We start from the raw sequence: 22,018 nt of genomic DNA on the forward strand, positions 1-22,018 counted from the left end.
TTGATAACATATAAAATGATATTATATACACAGCATATTTCACAGATTTAAAAAGAAGAAAGGAAGAGGGCAGTTAGAAGCACTTTGTTATTGCCATAGCTGCTGCATACAATGGAACACATACTCAACCTTAACTCCATCTAAATTAGGTACCCAGCTTTCAACACCTCTCTAATTGCTCTTTCGCAGTCAGCCTGCAAAAGAATACATTAAACTAGACCAACCAATGGAAGTACTAGACATGCATATCTGCTTGCACAGAGAATTGAAGCGTGCCATCAGAGCAAAGTGCTATAGCTGCAGGCTAACCACTCCAAAGTCTCTCATAACCAGATGGGCTAACACAAAGTATGGATTTCAACACTATCACTTAATGAAATTGTGAACTATAGAAATACATTGTTTCTTGTAAGGCTCAGTCATCAAGTGCCCTTCTCAGGCAGCTATCTGAAAGATACCAAATTTTCATTAGAGCGTACATCTCCTACATCAAAACAGTTATCACCCAAACTTCCTGAAATATTTGATATCCTTTGAGCTGTAGCCTACAGAGGTCACCAGATCTACCTGGGTAAGCAACTGTGTGATGAAAAAATATTTGTAAAAGGTATTTTGAGACATTAAATATATTTTCTTCTGTGTCGAACAACTGATCCAAGCTGGAGTATATAAAAGCCCAGAGAAGTGACAGCTTTGTTTTTAAATGCTCACAAGTTGACACAGAAGAAAGTAACTTTCTAATATTTTGGCAACTGGATGGCTAGTCAAGGAGAAAATGTAGAAATAGTTTTTTTAGTAGCCATCATATGTAGATGATATCAGCAGAATTTATACAAGACAAATGTATCTGTTTAAAATTTGGTAAGCTGTTTACTTAATATGTGTTAGTTCTCTTTCCCTGAATATAATCGACAAAGGTTATTTACCTTCAAAGGTGAATCAAAATGGAATAGGATACATCCATATAATCTTTATTCAATTAATATATCTGCTAAAGTATGTTGCCATGACCATTCAGATTTCTTAATATAAAAGCTGTTCACCAGAAATATAGAAATGTCATAAAATAAACAAGAACTACAGGTAACACAATTGATTTTTTCCAATAGGTTATTTAAGGAAAGCTAGGTGATTAAACTTGTGTTTCAGTTTAATGTTTAGACTGGAAAAAAAAGATGTTTGGGCCAACTGTTCTGGAAAGTTTAGGTAAGAGAAACAGAATAGTTCTACAACACTAAGGCCAATGTTATAGAGACTGCTTTCCTGTCTTCAATGTATTTTATTTGATGTATATATTACTGTTTCATTTATCATATATCTATTTATCATGTAAAAAAGAAGTTTTGAAAAAGGAAGATATCTCTGAACTTTTAGTGAAGAGAATAGGTATGAAACCAAAGCACATTACAGATAAAGATTTTTTTCTTCTCCCAAATACTATGAGAATAACTACTGACCTTATTTTCAGATTAGAATGTCATTTAATTACCAAATACATCAACTAGTAAGGTGGGAATAAGGAAAAGAGAGGAAATCTTTGAAAAACAGCTGCTCCCTGTTCAAGGAAAGGAAACTGAACTGTTCCCACAACAATTATGTACATACACAAGGGAAGACTACAAGCTTTTCAAATGAAGCAATGCCATAAAATAAATGACACAAAGTTGTTATCAATTTAGCACTACAGGATACCTTGAGAATTATAACATGAATTTGGCATTGATAAGGCTGATTATAAAATTCACTAGCAAAGAACAGGAAAAAAGCAACAACAAAAAAGTAATCTAGCGCCATTCCCTCACATCCTAAGCAAGAAGTGCAAAGTGATGTATAATTTGATATAATTTTACTCTTCCTTGGATGTTTATTCCCTATACTTCTTTAGGATTTATATGTAGAAAATACACAAATGTATTAACAGCAAAGTATTAGTAGGAAGTGAGTTCTCTCAAAAGATCACATACTAGACAACATTCTTTTTTATCTAAGCTTCAGAATTTAAATAAATACTAAGCGGAACTAAGAAACAGTGAAAAGAGATGTTTTCACTTTAAGGAAATCTCATTGAGAAAACAGAAAGCATATTGCATTATTTCTCATTAATTTAAGATTGGTTTTATCTTTTATAATTGTCTCTTTATCAACTCACACATACATTTACAGATCAAAATATGCTTAATGGCATTAATCTTAATTTCTGTTATACCCATTCTGCATTATCAAAGTCAGCAAGAGAACTTTTATGCGTAAGAGATAGAAGGACTTGGCCTCTTTACTACAGAAAATTTTCTCCCATTGCTTACTTTCCAGTCTTGTTATTTTGTTACCAACCGCACTGCCCAGAGAGCTAAAAAAACTTTGAAATAGACCTTAGAGAGTCCGTAGCTAAGATATCATGTGTGTTACTACAAACATTAGACTTTCCATTTATTACCAATAAAGCAAGAGATCTTTTGATGCCAATATGAGCTTTGGAAGTCCATCCTAATAGCATAAGAATGCTGTTGCATGCTTCCCAGTACATTTCATCTTAGCTAAATGACCTTTACTGTCACTAAGGTTGTTGTTATCCTTAAGTCTCCTAATATTCATGCTTAAGGTAATAGGTTTAAAGTCTGAATTTATCTGTCCACAAAGTGACTTATGCAAAGTTGACATTTTACAACTGGCATCTTAAAATGCTTATTATTTATGTCTATATCTAAATATCAGTTTAAAAGGTCAGGCAAATAAACATCACATACACACAAAAACCCATCATTTTTAACTACTTAATTTCAAAGTCCATAGAAATATGGCAAGATTTTATATACTAGAGTAAATGCAGGTCTAAGGGCCTGATTCTGGCATTCATATTTTGTTTTCAATAGTCCGAACATTGCATACTTAGAAAAAAAAAGAATGTGTTATATGTATCAGAGGGATTTCTGGAATGCATATTAATCTATTTATGGAACTAAATGCTGATTCCAGAAAATAAACTGTTTTAAAAATTACCTGCCACCTTCCCTCAATTTCAAAGCTAGCCTGTGTATTATGATAGCTCTCTCTTCATATAGGTGCAAGCATTAAAAGCTATAACTGAAACCTAACTGCATCATGGTATTTGCCTTATTTCAATGATTAAGCTATTTTGATGTCAGACAACAATATTAGTTGAGAAAATTTATTACTGCATTGAAAAATGGCTGCTGTTTCCTAACAAGGCTGTTCCTTTTCTTATAGCTTATGAGTGTGCAACCTTTACCAGTATATAACTTTTTTGCAAATAGAATGCAGTGCATAATTTTTTTCATATATACTGGTAAGCTCTCCTCAAAAGGAAAAAAAAAAAAAAAAGATTCTAGAGGCAGCAGTAACAAGGCTGTTTTGTTTTGTTGCCATGAGGAAAAAGCAAGAGAAATGAGTCAAGGAATTCCCTTCTTCTTAGTCCACTGTTACAATGTAAGAACTTCACAGAAACATAGAATCATCTAGGTTGGAAAAGACCTTAAAGGTCATGAGGTGCAACCATCAGCCTGACCTACTAAGACTCATCTTTAAAGCACATTCGTCAGTGCCATGTCTATAAATGACAAGACTCCAACATATACAAGACATACATATACAAGACTCCAACACTTCCCTAGGCAGCCAGTTCCAATTCCAAATCAATCTTCCCATGAAGAAATTCTTCTTGATATCTAACCTAAACGTCCCCCACCTCAACTTCCAGCCGTTTCCACTTGTCATTTGAAAAAAGACCAACACTTTCCTCATTGCAGTCTCCTTTTAGGTAGCTGTAGAGAGCTATGAATGCTCCCTTCAGCCATCTTTTCTCCGGACCAAACAGCTCCAGATACCTCAGCCACTCTGCATAACTCACGTTTTCTAGTCCCTTTACCAGCTTCATTGTTCTTCTCTGCACATATTCAAGCAACTCAAAATCCTTCTTGTAGTGAGGGACCCAAAAGTGGACATAGATATGTGAGATATGGTCATTTAAAAAGTGGTTATCACTTTGCTAATCCTACTTGCCACTCTATTTCTGATGCAGGCCAGAATACCATTGGCTTTCTTGGTCACTGGGACTTACAGCTGGCCCTAGATCTGACTGCTAACCAGCTTCCCAGGTTCTTTTCTGCTGGATGCATTTCCAGCCACTGTTCCCCAGCTCCATACTACTTCATGGGGTTGTTACAACCCAAGTGCAACAGTCAGCATTCAGCTTCACTGCATGTCACACAACTGGACACAGCCCATCAATCAACCCATCCAGGTACCCCCGCAGAGCCTCCTGCCCTTGTGCAGATCAGCACTCCCACTCAATTTCATCACATCCGCAAGCTTCCTGAGGATGCGCTCAATCTCTTGATCCAGATCATTGATAATAGCATTAAACAAAGCATTGGTAGCATGAAGTAGGATCCTTAATTCATGTGAAGTGTTGCAATAATAATTTAACTGAAAATCATGAAAAATCCAGAATGAGCACTTTAGGATGTAAACTAAAGCACAAGTGAGAGAAAACTAGAGAAAGAAGAGGTAGCTTTAAAAAATCTGGAGAGGAATAAAAAACTGAACAGCAATAGGACAATGGTAATAATTTTTGGAAAAGCAGAATTCTATTGAAATTTTTGTTTCTGCATTCAATCCGTTCTAAGAAAATAATTTTATAACTCTATTAGTGAAATATGAATAAAATTCATATTCTATTGAATTTATAGAACTAGATGATTAATCTCTTCCTCATTCTGTTTTGTACTTTAGGCTAAGAACATCTATAAAGGCTGATTTCTTACAAAGAAATTTCTTTGTGGTGAATACCTCACTGTTAACAAATTTGTCAGTGATGATAATTTTAAGTTTAGCTTAATGTTATTCCTTGGTAGTATAATTAATCCGACACTTGTTGGTTTCATTGGATTTGGTATTCTTATATATTCTAAAAAACAGAGTTCAACTTGTATCCAACAGAACCAAATCCAAAAGCAGCATCAATCAATAAGCTGTATATAAGCTACAGTTTTGTAATCTTTCATCAGTTTCTGATTTTATGTTTTATAGATACCAGAAACGAAGAGTCATACATAAAATAGTACTTTATACAGGAAATCATTAAAAAAAAAAAAAAACCTACTGTAATGCTCCAAACTAATTTCTGTCCTTCTGTCCATCAGAAAAGCAGATGTTTTCATTACTTTTTAACTTTTGTAGAAGATTACATTTCTCTTTCTAGGGCTAAATAGAAGACAAAGTAGTGGCACATTTCCATACATATGCCTCACCTTTCTCCATGAGATTTTTTATTTTGGGGTTTTCCTTGGACAGCAGCCATGATTTCGGTTAATAAAGAATTTTACTTCTGATGTGGACTATAAAAATTAGAGTCACTTGTCACTTCTGCCTCTAATCTGGTAGAGAATGGGTTGTTGTAAATCCAGCTAATATTTACCAGCATGGCAAATGAAGAAATTAAACAACAACAAAAAAATGCATATAGCAACTTCTAGTGTTTCCAGAAACTCCCCTGTGTATGGAAAGACAGCAAATGGAGAGCATTATTAATTCCAAAGCCCTCTTGATTTGGCTGTCACATCACTCTGATTATGAGAATACAAATGACCTAGCTGCTACTCCCGCAGTGAACCCACATATCTGATCCACATCTATAAATACCTATGTTGCAGGAGGCAAAGGGACAAGGTCAAACTCTTCTCAGCAGTGTGTGGTGATAGGACAAGGGGAAGTGGCCACAAGCTGAAGCATAAGAAGTTCTGCACAAACGTGTGTGGGAACTTCTTCCCAGTGCAGTGATGGAGCACTGGCACAGCTGCACAGAGAGGTGGTGGGGTCTCCTTCTCTGGAGATGTTCCAGACTCGTCTGGACATCTACCTGTACAACCCAGTCTAGAGAGCCTGTTTTGGCAAAGGCGTTGGACTAGATGATCTCTAGAGGTCCTTCCAACTACTACTTCTGTGATCCAACAAAACCTTACCTATGCATGTAATATGGAGCTTATGCAACATGTAGGTAACAGAATTCCACTTGGTAATTTTGAAAACCTCTGCTCACTGGGTACCAAAGTCAAGAACACTTGATAGGTTCCCATATATCTAAGTTTCCTCTGCCAAAATGCTCCAATGTAATATCTTCCATTTGGTTGACTTTCTCCAAATATCTTTAATATGCAAAATTCAGTTATGTTGGAACTACTCAGATCAACAGTGACAGCAATCAAGATGATTATACCTAAAAGAATAGGAAAATTAGATTACAAATTTTACAGAGTTATGTTCTCAGTGATATGGTAGAAGGGCTCTAATAATTCTAGCATTTAGGATAACTTTTCTCTTACTAATCTAAGATTCATGGTCATATTATAGAAAACTAAAATCTAATTTTTTTTTTTAACATCTTCAGGAAGTGCATTTGAAGAATACAAGTAGAGGGAACACAGGAAACAGAAACTACAGAATGTAAGATCACGCCATCCACAAGAATGAAGAATGAATGTGCCATCTGCAGGATACTTTGCTGTAAATAAATTATTTGTTAAACATTGGAAGACTAAAACAAACAAACAAAAAAACAATCTATGGTTTAATAAGCTTGATGCAATCTCAACCAATGGGCATTCTCCCAGCGAACAATGCAACTAAACATTCCAAAATTCTGTCTTATAAAGCAGAACATTTTAACCAGCCCAGAGCTAAAAAAAATTCTGTGGTTGATATATTGTTGTGTGTTAACCTCTTTTAGATGTCCTGCACAAAATCTCTTTAAGTCCTGTGCCCCTCAAAAGCCTACAAATTTACGGGCCTTTGATGGAGCCAATTGCACTAAATTAACCTATGAACACTGGCTGCTGGAGTCATTCATCAGCCTTGTCTAAGTGGTGTTTTTTTATTTGCACTTCTATACAAGCAACAGGCTGTTTGTTCTACAGTGTCTGATAACATTGTTTGTCTACCCCTTCATATTTGCACAGTCTGACATTCCCAGTAACAGCAGCAGTAAGGTAACATATACAGTTTTTAACATCCATTAATTCCATGTGACAATTTGACAGAATATAGGTTACAGATACATTTGTTTTAAGACAGTTTTATTTTTCCTTCTCTTGCAAAGATGCAGTTTATTGCAACTTGTGAAACAAAAGATTTTTAAAAGCAGTTACAGCATACATAGACTCTCAAACCATTAATGATTCTTCCAGGTAATTTTTTGCAACAGTATAGGTAACTTCTTTCTTCCTCCATATAATGCAGTATGTAAAATTTAGCATATCAATAATATGCATATATCAAACAGTATGTAAAAATCTCTGTTTTATAGTACAACGGTGCTATTTTATAGTTTGTTGTATGAAAGGGTCTGGCCAAAACAGTAACAGGTAAAAGCAAATATGGAGATATAATTTAAATTTCCTAAGATAATATTATGAATATTCAGTTTAAATGACTAAAATGGCTGTGGATTCCAATAGGGGAAAAAGAAAAAAAAAACATTCCTGTCTTCACAAAGAAAAATCAGATATTTGACTCCTTTTCTTTTAGCTGTTTGAATGATGGTATTTTCCCCTAGTTACATGAAACAGATGACTAGGCCCAGAAAAGACAGTTAATAAAAGAGTTCTCAAATAATTTTAAAAAGTATCAAAACAGGGCCTAAATCTTTCTGAAATACCAGAATTCTATTCAAATATAATTCTATTCAAATATAATTGAGCGATAATCAGGTCCTCTGCCCTTTTAATTCTTCCCAAAATCTGATGTGACTGAATTGACTGTTAATCAGCCCACTGCATCTCTCTGTAAATCAGAAAAACTAATCTATTCACCAACTTACAGTGCAGAAAGTCTTTAAGAGGAGAAAAAATACAATGTCCTCCAAACTGCTACCTAAAACAGCTTTTCATACACTCTTGTAGGAGACATTTAATATATTCCCAAATAATATTTGACACAAACTTGATGTGTAATACACTGATTCTAACATCAATAACGCTTTCTCCTGCTCCATTTTTGTAAATCAATTCAGTGTTAGATTAACCATGCAGTAAGGGTGAATAGATAGTCAAAGCATCCTAGAGTGAATAATAAAGAGAGGAGAGTGCTGGGGAGAATGCACTGCTCCATCCTGTGCAGAACTGCAGCACGGTTCCATGTGACTTCTTCCACCTCACCATCCTGCCTGCAGTAAGCTTAGACAAGGAAAGAGGCATCCCTTGGTCAGCCCCCAAAGTGGGCATCATGAACATTGTGTGAAGGGAGCGATTAGGAGGAAGATGTTAGATCAGATTTGTAAGGCAATATTTCTCTTCAAAGGCTCAAACCTGGCTCACCTTTTACTACCCACTATGGGGGTGGACTGAATTGTTTAAAACACAGAAGAATCTCTGTAGATTATATATTGTGCAGTTCATCAAGACTTTCTTGTGAACCAGACAGGAAAGGTAGGTCTTAAAGGTGTAACAAATTACTTTCTTGTTCCCTTTGAATTTCTCATTAAGAAATTTGAGTTTCATATTTCTTCCAAGAAAAGTGCAATATTTTCTTGTATAATTCTTTAAATCTTTTCCTTTCCATGAAAAGCATGCTTGTGTGCACAGTAGGTTACCATCACATTGTAAAAACAGAACAGCGAATGAATAAAAAAAAATCTGCCACAGCTGTCATTGACTGTGATAGGTATGTCAAAAAATGAAGGTACAGAGAAGCAGATGGGGAAACTATCCTAAAATATTTACCACAAACTCCAAAGAAGTAGTAAATCTGTTATCAATCACTGTTCCAATAGGCTTTTTTTTTTTTTTTTTGGTGGGAGGGATGGAGAGGGAAGTTTTTTTTTAAATTCTATGGTTGCCAAGAATTCTTAAATGCATTCTAAGACATTATTTTGAAGTCACAAACATGTTTCCATTTGCCGTATCTTGACTCCTTCCATCTCCACTGCTCTACTGTTCTGAGAGAAGGAGAAAAAGAGCACAAAAATTATTTGTGGTCAGCAAGTTTGTTCATAAGTAAGATCTTGCTGATGTAGTATTAATCATTTTCTCATTAAAAAAAAATAGGTCATTTAATCATTTAATTCCTGTAAGTTACTCCAAATTTTGTGTCCATCTTCGGATTCATGCAGTCGCATCCATGTCAAAATATATCCCTGTTGAGAAATTATAATCTAAAATGTTTTTCATAGGTAGTGATATCTAACATTAGAATTTGACAACTGTTTAAACAAATCACAAGATTTGATTGAAATAATAGCTTTAAAAATGAACAGTTACTAACTTCAAAGGTAACATTTTGGCATTACTAGAGAAAAAACAGCATCACAAAATGGAGACTAGATCTACCACTGTAGAGATGAGAAATGTGTAGATGAGGCATACTTATATAAGAATTCTCCAGTCATAAGGCAGTGAGCACATGATATGCCAGTCAGTATGAAAGAAAAAGGATTGCATTAGCCTAATAATCTCAATAAATCCCCTACTTAAAGAAGCTAGCATAAGCCAAAGCATCTATCTCCCAAACATACAAAGTAGTCTTACTTGAAAAACTTCATAATTAGAGATTTTCAAAAGCACTCCAGACATTTAGGAAAAGTGCTCCTACTGGTTATGATCTATAAAACACATAAGTGATAAAGAAAATCCCACTCCCCATCCTTCCGTGTAACGTAAAACGCATGACAGATGCCACAGATTTTTACATTCTAGATCTGACATACAACTCCAATTACTATACAGAATGTCACTGAAGTGCAGATGTAAAAATGTGAATTAAGCCTCATTATTTTCAGGTATTCAAAAAGGACTTCACATTTCACCCTCCGAAGTTATATCTTTTTCAAGGTAGAATAATTCGAACCATTGTAAGAGTTTGAATAGAAAATGAATAAATATTCGGCTCTAAATGTACTTACATACACACACATCCATATGAAATACTGGTCTGAGGCTTATCTGAACCATTTAACATACAGAAACAAGAAAGTCAAAGCTTTCTTTACAAAAGGGAATTTCATCCATTACAAGCAGCCATTTCCAGCTGTTAGCATCAGTGCTAAACTGTGATTGGTGAAGACTAGGTCAAGCATTGTGTCCTCCAGGCTTTCCATTTAAATAAGCAAATATATGATAAGACAAGCTCAGAAATGTGTATATATTTGCTTTACCTTTTACTGATTTGGCCAACAATGCCAAAGTGGTGCTATTGTTTTGTTTAAGAAAGTACTTGACTAAAATATAAAAGAAAGCATAAATATTTTTTTAATGTATGAAAATGACACTTATATAGGTATGGTTATTGAAATAGAAATACAACCAGCCATAACCTTTCAACTTTTTTTCACTACAAAATGGCAAAGAAATCCTAAATCAATGGGGATGGAGCAGGAAAAAAGTTAAAATGCTATTAAAATTCATAGACTTGGATTCCAGTTCTGAATTTCCTTTCTAATCTGAAACACATATGAATAAAAGTATTTAAAGTTAGAGAACAATGGGTATGACTGAAAATCTGTTCAGATTACTGAAAAGCCTGTACTATACCAAAGATTTTTAAGACACACTCTAGACTGAAATCAGTGTTGAGTTTGGCTTAAAGTCAGTGGTATTATAGGATTGAGGCTCTTAATGAACACAAATTTCTGTTTATACCTGATTACTTTCTCTTATACCCGATTACTCTTCATGGCACACCCCCTCAGGAGTCGTTTGCTTTTAAAAGCAGGACAAAAAATTGAAGTTGACCTTATCAAGGAATGGAGAAACAATATATTCCCAAAGGAAACTGTTGCTATTTTAATTCTCACTGGTTTCAAACGGTGAAAAAAAGTTGAAATATATGGCTAACAGTTTGTGAATTTCTTAAAACAGTTTATGTGGTCATGATGAGCATCCTAATGTGCAAAACTACACATTTCATTGTTTTGTTTTTTAAATGATGGTAAATTAAGCCCAAGTAGAGATTCTTGGAAACTTTAGGCTAGATAGAATACTGACTTTCTGCTGAAGGTAAAAATCAATATATTTAATATGTTCTATTTTTAGTTTGGAAAGGAATAGTAATAATTTATTCAGGGACTCAACCTACACTGGTCCCTCTTTCAAGGATACTGTTCAGTCAAAACAAGTCTTCCATATGCCATTCTTACATTTAAAAGCAACATTCATTCCTCACTCCTCCTTCCCCAGCAAATCTAGTTAAAACACCATATTTTTTATTATTTGTCTGTTAGTTTGGGGGATTGTTTTGCTTTGCTTCACTTTGTCTTTATTTGGGGAGGAGGGGAAAGGAAGAGGAGAGGAGACTTTTGAGTGACTGAAATTTTTCCTCCTTTTGTGGGTACAATCCACAAAAATAAAGGATTTGCCTTGACAAGATTACTAATTGTCCAATTAAAGCATGGAAGTAAAATTAAGTAAAGCAGTCATTAACACAAAGTTTTGACTCATTCTAGTCCTACACTATATATACATTTTGCTTGTCACAGCATCGTAATATTCTACTGGACTTAAACAGTCCAAATGCACAGTATCTGATATAAATTTTTTAAATGAAGGGTGTTATAAGAATATCTGAAACTTGATTACATATAGTACAGTAAAGAGATACCAGTCTAGCAGAGACCAAAACAAGAAGGACCTCCCTGAATCTTATATTACATTTGGAAATCTTATCTTAGTTTCATAGAGGGTGTGTGTGTATATATATATATACATATTATATAATATATGTATGTATATAAAGTTGTTAGGATGCGTGTATGTGTGTGAGCATGTATATTACGCTTTTATTCTTTTCCCTATCAAGTAAAATTTTAATTTCTTGGTTTTTTACATATTATTTCTAATGGATTATTTTCAAAATTTTAATTTTAAAAGAACATATATAATATGGGTGTCACAAGCTAGATCCAACATTTGTTTTTCACACCTCAACAAACCATTTTTCTATCACTAGACACTTTTCTGCTGTCATCAAGCAAACCTATTTATCTGTTAAAAGTTGGGTGTAAAATACAAACTTTGAGTACCTTATTTTGAAAATATCAGCTTAAGAATTTTATTTTATCCTCTGGATTACTTCTGTTAGGTGAGATTTTTAATTGTATGAATCCTTTCAAAGTAAGAATAACATGTAATACAGAGAAGAATGAAGATTTCTATCTTTTAAATAATATCACCTCTATCCTTCATCAATTAGATGCTCTTTATAAGTAGAATATATGTTTCTCTATATTGCCCTTAGTGATCTCAGAAGTGGAAAAGACTTAGTATTGTAAATTCGTTTATCCAAAATTTTTAATAACTTTATTGATATCTGTATATTCTTCAATAACTCCTTTTGCCACCTAGGCTCACAAAAATCATAAAATCAGTGTTATACTTCTGCTGCTAAACATTCTTTCCAACAAATGTTACAAATATTTTTACAATTTGTATATTCGCACTTGATAGAAGCTCTAAAAACAGCATAAACATGGTAGAAAGATATTTTTTCTTCACATTGTAGAGTCATGAACCATTTTTAAACAAAATCAAAGACATTCCACCTTACTGTATTTTACATTTGTTAATATCATCTCATTGTTTGGGAAGCAACAACAAAATACACGCAGAACAAACAGGACTGTCCTCTATCTTGGTAAATAAGATCACACTTATGTACTCTCATGTTAAAGAAAATGTTTAACCAGATACAACTAATCATGTGAAACTTATATTTTATAGTGAAATATTTAACTTTGTAAATTTTAAAATCAAATGAAAATTCCATTATTTCTGGTTTACTGGCATCAAGCTGTTCTGTGGTATGAAAAATCCACTTCAGCGGTGATCAAAGGCAAACAATAGAAGAACAATAAATTGTTGTCAGTGAAAGAGACAATGGCCATTTTTCATCAACAGAGACGCATTCTATCTTAAATATAATTCCTTTTAAAATTTTAGATTAGAATTAAAAATTGACTTGATAGAAATACTACATAAGTATGATACTCTTCATTATTTCCACTTAGAAACAAGTTTGAATAAAGCACATGCAAGCTGCACTGCATGATATTAGATAAATCTTAATTTTTGATTTATAACTATTTCGAAGGATTTAGTTCAACTGAATTCTACAGAAATCCAGTGAAAGATGAAAAAATAAAGGATTGTTTAAATTGTATCATCACAATAGTTGCCTGATTAAACTCTCATCAAATTAGTGTCATAAAGTACTCCACTGAAAGCATACCAGTACTGATAGTGTTCGGAACAGCTTTACCTCTAGTATGATACTTCACGTTGCTTTTGTCAGAATGTGACAGTCCTGTTTTACAGTTTCTTAATTCTTGGAGTCTATGGGTTGAATAATCAATGTTTATCAATCCTCCAAATTTTTGGTAACAAACTAGAAGAAGCAGCACCACCTGCTGCTGATCATCATATTATACATGGGCTTTCTCTACCAGCAAATTATCTGCACAAGACACCCAGAAGTGCTAAACAAAGATCAATGGTACTTACCTTTCAGGAAATCACCCTTCCAAATAGAAACATTAACTATCCTCCCTTTCTTTGCTGTTGGACTTCTATTGGTATCCTGACTAAAACTGCAGTTTCAATGATGCAGGCATGAATGTGGATACGTGAATTTCTGATTTCACTACTGAATAATGCTACTATTAACATTTCAAGTCATTAAAACGAAACAGTGACAATTGTTAAGTGTTCATTAACTAAAAACGATTTAAACTCTCTATTAAAGCTCTAACTGGATTTATTCTTTCTTTTTAATTTTCTTGTGCTTACTCATAATACAATGTCACTACTTGATGACAAATAATATTTCATACTGTGTATGTAACATCATTGTGTTGCAGAATCCCCCAAATACCTCAACAATGTCTTTATTGCGCTATTCTCCCCATTTAGCACTTAAAAGCTTTTCTAGTAATGGCCAATAAATCAAAAAACAGAGCTCCTAATATGTATAAACTTAAAAAAAAAAAATCAAGAATTTTCGCTAGTTTGCAGTTCATGTAATGTCATCTTGACCATTCTCTTCCCCTCTCTCAACAAGCTGATTACAACTCAAAACTTTGTTCCATAAATATTAGTGTATTCATGCTTTTAAAGGCTTTTACAGTAGGTAAAAGTTGGAAGAGGTAGTTGACTGATTTTTCACTTTTATCTACTTTGATTTCAGTAAAGGGCTTTGTCACTCTGTATACATAAAGGCTAATGCACCCTTTGGTTCGTAGAATGTACTGAAATGTTCGCAGCCCTCTTGGTATCAGGTCCAAAATGTGAAGCATTACTGTTAAGAGGGTATCTTTCTAATGTATTTGTATGTATAGCTTACACCTCTGTGAGGTCTAATAAAGGATTATGGTTAATAAAAAATGTGTTGAAAATTCCTCATCCACACAGATTTTGCAGTAATTTGCATTCTTCTTTTTCCTCTTCCCTGGCATATCAATATCAATTCTCAGGATATACTGAAACCAGGACACACAGCAATGACATAAATAGGCTTGGTTGCAAAGATAACACTGATGTAGAAATCTAACTACATGCTCAAGAGTGTCAATAAAAATGAAGTGTCAGTAGAAGGAATTATGAAATCTGTAGACAAAATGAACAGTCACTAGGTGACCAGGAACATCAGTATCTGAATTTCATTGTATAACTTTTCACTCCAAAGCTTCTTGCTATACAAGAATTGCACATAGCATCTTTGTACATATCTCATCTGGTCACAAGATCTTGGATATCTCTATTTGACTTAGGTACTCCATGATTCTGTCTTTCTCTATTGAGGGCAATCCTCTTTGTTTGGGCAATCCCAAACAAAGCCTCCAACAGTAGACTCATGGTTCTGGAAGGCTTGTGGATAGCCTAACCACCATGAACATTAATAGACACAGCAAAAGACTCTATTCAGGAAGTTCTTGCCACCTTCTAGCATTTCCATCCTGACATTCATTTTTGCTGCAATGTAAACAGTTTCCTGGACTCATTTCCCTTTCTCATATACTTTTGTTTTAACCCTGCTGGAATAGCAGCCACTCTTGAATCTAAGTGCACATTCTGTAAATGCACAGCCCCTATAATAATATTATTCACACAAAATTATTTAAGTTGCATTTAAATATTCACAATTTTTAAATCCATACTGTCTCATCATAATATTTGAGAAATTCACAGAGATTACAGTTTAAAAAGTGTTCTTTATTCTACATCTATGACAAGATGTAGTTATCAGAGACCACAGCAACCGGTGGGTTTGGCAACATCACCTTAAAACATTTTTAAAATACATCTGTCTGCAGACAATCATAACTTAAAGATTGTATGTGTAACTTTACAAGAATATACAGTTGATACATGATTGGAAACAAATACAATTGTATGGCAAGATACGCTAGCATAATCAAAAATACTCACCAGGGATAAAGCCTACAAAATGAGTAAGAGATCATAAATATTAAAACTTCAGTGGCCAGCTCTTCTCATCAATTGTGCTTTTCCACAGAATAAAGTGGTTTAATTTACAGAACTTCTGATCAAAGAGTTATTGCAAATTAACCAAGCCTCAATACTGGCTTACAGGGAAATCATTTTATTTATTGCCCTAACTTGGAACTAGTTTTGGGTCACAGCTAAAGAGAAAAATAAATAAATATACAGATCTGTTGCTGCTTGATGGCCAAAGGACTTCAGTAAACTTGGAAAGAATTAGGACTATCAACAGCAACTGTTAAAAGTATTATAGAAGAAATTCTTATTGTGTAAGGGCAAAGCTGATGTTGTGTATGAATTTAAACTGCATTCCCTCCCCCCATCCCCTGGAAAGCTTTATTCAGTTAAATGTGACTTTTTCCTTGATTTTCTTACAGCATTTTCTTACTAGTATTTTTTGTTTAAAAATACCTTCATTAGTGCACTACCTTCACTGTGGCTGGAGAATTTATATTTTTATGTACTCTGTTAAATTCTTTTTAGATAAAGCTGATTAGAGATGATGCTAAGCCAATCTTGTATCTCAGAGAACTATGTTTCACCAACTGAGAAGGTGACAGAGCTATTAAGATTTATAACAGCTGGCACATGCTGAGCTGTTATCAGTGATAGAGATTTTTTGCTGGCTTTCTGATGTCATTCGTCATTTCTGTATTTTGACAACCAAATGTACAGAAGAAACTGAACAGAAATGGAAGTGATGAGTTAGTCAAACAGATAAAGACGAAAAAGCAGGAATTCCAGTTTACCACTGGGTTGGTTTTGAATTTTTTGGGGAGTGTTTGGTCTTAATTTTCAATAGGAAAAATAGCAAGTGCATTGTCAGAACTTCCAAGATAAAACTGGTTAAGTCTACTGATTCAGGCTCTCTCTCAAGAAAGTAAGGTTTCAACACCTTCAATCTGAACAGAATCAAACCAGATTTTCCATCTTCTATGTATATCATAATGACCACATAATTTTGGAAAAAAGCAATATTTTCACATTGCTGATATTACATCCTTTAGTATCCACTAAGCCTTCTAATAAGAGTAACCCTTTGAAGGCTTAAATATTGTATAGGATGGTTTCCAGATCCTTTTGTAGCTTACAAGTGAAAGGAATATTTTAATTCTGGAGACAGGACAGCTCCAGGCATACAACACCTCACTTCACTTACAGATCTTTCAGGTTAAGAGCATCTAGAGCAGTAAATTTAGTTATTTCCAGTTTTAGCAGGACGCAAGGAAAATTTTGACTTTTTAATCAATTTTGATCTAGGTGTTGGTATTATAGATACCTATTTTCTTGAAATCTTGCAAATAATTAATTTCCTTCACCTCCATTATTTGTACTGTAGTTTACATTACAGACATATTGGGCTATTACCTGTGTTCACCAAAAGATCTTATGGAAGCTACTTTGGACTGCAGAATTCTGCAGAAGTCTGTATCCACACTGTCCAACAGAGATACTTTTATTTATTTCACATTCTTCAAATCCTTGCTTCTCTTATTATGCTTTATGTTATGGTCTTTCACACAGATCTTCATCTGTTTATCATTGCTAGTGCTTCTCAGCTTCAAATATTTTTTAGTACACATATCACATTCTTAGCTCTTAAAGTCAAATTAGTCAGTAAATTTCTTGGTAACCTAACATGCTGAGTAATGTCTTTTGCAGCGTTATTAAGCACACATAACTTACTATTAAACACTTTTCCTAATGTTCTTGTTGTCTAGATTTTTTGTGTATTGGTTTTTCTTTTAAACACACCTTTTTAACATAGCTCAAATACTGAATGTTCACTGAAATGCCAACCAGCCCACTGACTGCTCAAATTAACTTAGGAATATTTCCTCTTATTCTTAGTATCACTTTTTGCCCTTTTTATTTGAGTGTCTATACTATCTGTAATCACAAAAACAAGATGATTTAATAAACAGCTGAACTTGCAGTATACTAATCCTGTCACTCCTCAAGGACTCCAGTGAGTCAAAGGATTATGTTGTTTTAAACTAGCACTCTTTAAATTAGTTTTTAAATTAAATCTATATTATTATAACTATACCTCCATGAGAATTTGTCTGTGTAATATATTAATGGACTTACAATCCATAAGTATCATAATATAAATATATATTTCATGGTTAACTCATGATGCTTTGAGGGCTGATGCACCTCCCTCACTAAGTCAGGCTGAGGAAGCTGGGCTTGTTCAGCCTGGAAAAGAGAAGACTGCAAAAAGATCTCACCACAGCCTTCCGTATTTAGAAGGGGATTATAAGAAGGAGGGGAAACAACTTTCTCCTTGGGTAGACAGAGACAAGAAGAAATAATTTTAAGCTCAAGGAAGGAAAGTTGATATTGGATATCATAGAGAAGTTCTTTACAGAAAGAGTGGTGATGTGCTGAAGGATGCTGTCCAGAGAGGCTGTGGATACTCCAGATCTGGAGGTGTTGGAGATCAGGTTGGAGGCAGGCCTGGACAACCTGGGTTTGAGTACCAGGTCTGGAGATTGGGCCCTGCATGTGGAAGGGGGGTTGGAACTCGATGATCCTTAGGATCCCTTCCAAACCAAGCCACTCTATGACACTGTGATATGCACTTTGCTACTTCAACAGAAAGCTATGCAATGTATTTTACACTAGATTTCTCTGTAGTTACCCTTTACTTCATTCACTAATAGTTTTCAACAATATTTAATACATTTGACCCTCATTTTAATTAACGATATTAAATTACCATAGGCCTTTCAAAGAAATATGGAAGTATAAACTTAATGGTTCCCATAATTCACAGTTTCTACTGCTTCACCTTGCAAGGACTCAAATCCCTTGAACTTTGTTTTGGTAGTTGCTATTTTTATGTATGTTGTCCTACTTCTTTTCCCTGTTCCTTTACTACTACTTCCTTCCTATTCCCTTATGCAAAAAAAAAAAATAGTCCCAGATTTTCTCATTTTTGAAACATGATTCATGTTTGCGCATGTTTCTTTGTATAAAAATATTAGTGCCAAATATTCTTTCCCCATCTCTCATGCTCTAGTAATTACACATCCAGAGAACCCCTCAGGAGAGCATTTTTCATGATTTCTGTTTGAGACAGTAAGTCTAGGCCATGATGATGAACCTTTACCCTCCTCTTTGCAGTGCCACCACTCCTTCAAGCTTCCCAGCAATACATAAAATAGTAATTTACTCAGTTAAAGCTAAAAATTTCCAAAGAATATTACCAAAATTACCTCATGATTCTCACATCTTCAGTGTGAAATGACAGTTTTCTCATTTTATTTTGTGATTAACAAAATAAATTTCCCAATATCCTACATCCCACTGCTCCTTCCCTTCCTGCATATTGCAAGTAGCCTGCAGGTTCTATCCTACTAGTCTTCATTATAGAGAATTTTTCCCATTATCTTTACAATGAGCTGCACATGAGTCATAAAAACAAGAATGCATACCTTCTCTTTGAAGGCAAGTTCATATTAAGATCTAGAATGGTTTTCCTGAAAATCACTAGAATTTTTAGATAACATACTCTAATGAAAATATGGAAGGCTCTGCTCTTTTTCCACCATAAACTTCTTATTACTTTGGACAAGCTTATGAAGTTCATGCACCCAGAATTACCTAGCTAACAGTTGGAAGTGTTAATATTTTTGTATTAAGGAAACATTTTAAACCTTCATGGAGCATGACTGCAGAAAACTACACTGTAGAAAACTACAGCCTAGCAATAAAAAGCAATGGAAATAAAGCAATGGAAATAAGATGTACGGTCCTGTGTTGATTCCATGTTAAAAAAGCATAACATGAAGACATAACCCCATTAATCACTCCTGTGATCTGATGGATTAACAGATTCTGAACTCTAGAAAGTAATTCAAGAGACTGTGGAGGTTAGATGATTAGAATGACATGGATGTATACATTTTTATGTAGATCAGGAGTTATCCAAGCAGCACAAAAGGCTAGTAAAAATGTGGCATGCAAGATAAAATTTTGAAAGGTTCATACAACTATCAAGTCAGCAACAGAACAATCAAACAAAACTACCATTTGGAATGTCTCTTCAGCTCTAAAATACTCTATTATTTGGCTAGAAGTGGTATTCAAGAATTTTTAATTATACATTGGATTCTTAACTACCCAGCTCACACACTAACACAGAAATGGCAATTACTCATTCAGTTTGGGGTGTACGTCCAGGTACAGATACTTGGGAAAAGGATACATCCGAAAAGTTTTAACCGCAGCAGTTTCAGGAAACTGAAAGACCAAATTCAATACTATAAAAGCTGAAACATTACAGGGTACCACCATGTAGTTATTGTTATGAAGGCCCCTCTAGAACTCTCAGTTTAGAGAAGCGTCATGTGGTTCCTCGAATTACTGAGGTCTGAACATATTAGCAAGGTGATATGCCATAGAATTTGAACACAACACAGAAAAAATGACAGCAACTAGTACAGATAATTATATTATGAGATGATGAATGAGTAATTCCTTCTACTTAAGAACATCGCAGTGTTTTTCAAAAGAAAATGAAGCAGAATTATCTTCATTTTGCATCAGAGGAAAGTCAAATTCAATTCTAGCTAACCTGTTCAAACATATGTAGGCAGTCTATAATGAACCAAGAGTAGCACTCGAAATCCAACCGTTAAAAACAAGTGTCTTGCCACATGTATTCTATTACTCTAGACTTGAAAAATGAAGTCCCAGATGTAAGATAGCTCTGACAAGAAAACAACAGAAATTAACAGCAATTACTGTCAGGGCCTTTGAAATGTTTATGACACCCTTTTCCACTTATGAATAGATTATTAGTCTTTCTGTATCATGAGACAATGCAACTTCATACATTTAGATTGGCTACCTGTTTAGCTACCTGTTTAAGTATATTTCTATATACACGTGAATATATATAGCTATATACATAAGGTTTATATGAGCCTTTTAATAGTTCATAGCCAGTTTCAAAATTTTGTTTTGCAATAAAGATTTTAACATATGTACTGAAACACATACTTAACCCACAATTTTCAGAGTAACTTCAAAGAAAAACTAAGCCATTACATTTAAGCAGTCTGATTTATACATATCATGGTTTTATATATAAGCATTTTATATCTACAAAGGAATATATATGCTACTTCTAAAATGCCATCATAAAATTTAAGCATGAAGTCTCAGACATCAAAATCTCTGAGACTGCAAATCCAGAATGCAAAAAGCAATAGGCAATAGACTGGTGTTCTGAAATTAACTTAGAAGCCATATTGAAAACACCAGATAGAACCTTCAGCTGTCACAGATGTCTGAAGAGTTTTATCTCTGAAGAGTTTTATAAACAATTTTTTTTTTCTAATATATGTGATAAACATTTACATTCAGGTTCTTGGACTGCAATTGAGACTATGTATGTAGTCCTAAATCCACTGACTTGTTATTCTTCTGCCAGAATACAATCTTATTGGTCTCCTGGAAAAAAGTGCATGCAATTACAGAAACCCTCTACCATCTCATGGTTGGTGATCTCTCTTTAATAATCTCTTCAGAGATTATTTGCAATGGCTAGATAGAATTAAATCAAGAAACATGATCAAGAAACAAGATCAAGAAACTATGTCACATAAGCAGCCAAGTGATATTGAAATGGGAGAAATTGGCAACTACCCCATGTTTCTCAACACTTGTTCTACCAGTAGGGCTGCAATTTAGATACTGCCATTCAGTCAATGGGTAAAAGCATTAACCTTCAGAACTCTGAGGAGCTGCAGATCCCTGACTTTAGTACAGCTGAAAGTATGACCGCTGAAATGTGATGCAAGTCTGACTAACAGAAAAACACCACTCATATACACAGTGTGTAGTAGCTTACATCAGCTCAGAATATTTCAAAAGTACATTACTTCTATAAACCTGCACAAGAGCTACACAAAATCTACTATGATCAATGAGAAGCTCTACTTCAATGAAAGTATAGAACAGTCTTCAGTAGACCAGAGTTCAGTTTTATGAGTACAGAAATTATGATTACTATGCCAAGCAAGCATTTTGCAGTCCACCATTGTCTTAACAGGTAAAAATCACCACAAGTGAGGGAAAAGTCCTCTTTAATAATTCTGAGTGCACTCACAATTCAGTTTGAGTGAAAAGAAAAATTTCAGTTTTGGTGTCTTGCTTAGAAACTGATTAATTGAACAAGTTATTGTTCCACATTGATTATCAACTAGAGGTTTATCTTCTCCATGCAAGAACTAATCAAGGTACTGTTAAAAAAAAATCCTAACTCTGTGCACAAGAATAAACTGGAAACTTGTCCTTCCTGACATGAAAAACACACTTGTAATATGGCACAGAGTTTTAGAGATACATTTCAAAGTTCCTGCACCAGGCAATGCTTGTGTCAGCCAATTTAATATGCCTGGTGTCTTGAAGGAAATAGGAACTTGGAGAGGAGAACAAGTAGAAAAAAAATAAGAGTACTAAACATACTTCACGAAAACATGATGAGGTTCTTTGTTATGGGC

The 22,018-nt window shown here is 34.3% G+C and overlaps 1 protein-coding gene across 1 annotated transcript in view; it reads left to right on the top strand.

Annotated features, from left to right (window-relative positions):
- Window positions 1-7,490, top strand: part of IGF1 (insulin like growth factor 1) — a 48,067-nt gene extending 40,577 nt beyond the window's left edge. The window contains exon 4 of the mRNA XM_065743195.1: window positions 6,404-7,490. Within this exon, the coding sequence (XP_065599267.1) occupies window positions 6,404-6,463 (60 nt within the window). The 3' untranslated portion in view covers window positions 6,464-7,490. The remainder of the gene's footprint in view (window positions 1-6,403) is intronic.
- The last annotated feature ends 14,528 nt before the right edge of the window (window positions 7,491-22,018 follow it).

The sequence above is a fragment of the Cyrtonyx montezumae genome, unplaced genomic scaffold (genome assembly GCF_038088225.1).
Source record: "Cyrtonyx montezumae isolate F1298 unplaced genomic scaffold, pur_monq_1.0 scaffold_3, whole genome shotgun sequence".
Lineage (NCBI taxonomy): Eukaryota > Metazoa > Chordata > Aves > Galliformes > Odontophoridae > Cyrtonyx > Cyrtonyx montezumae.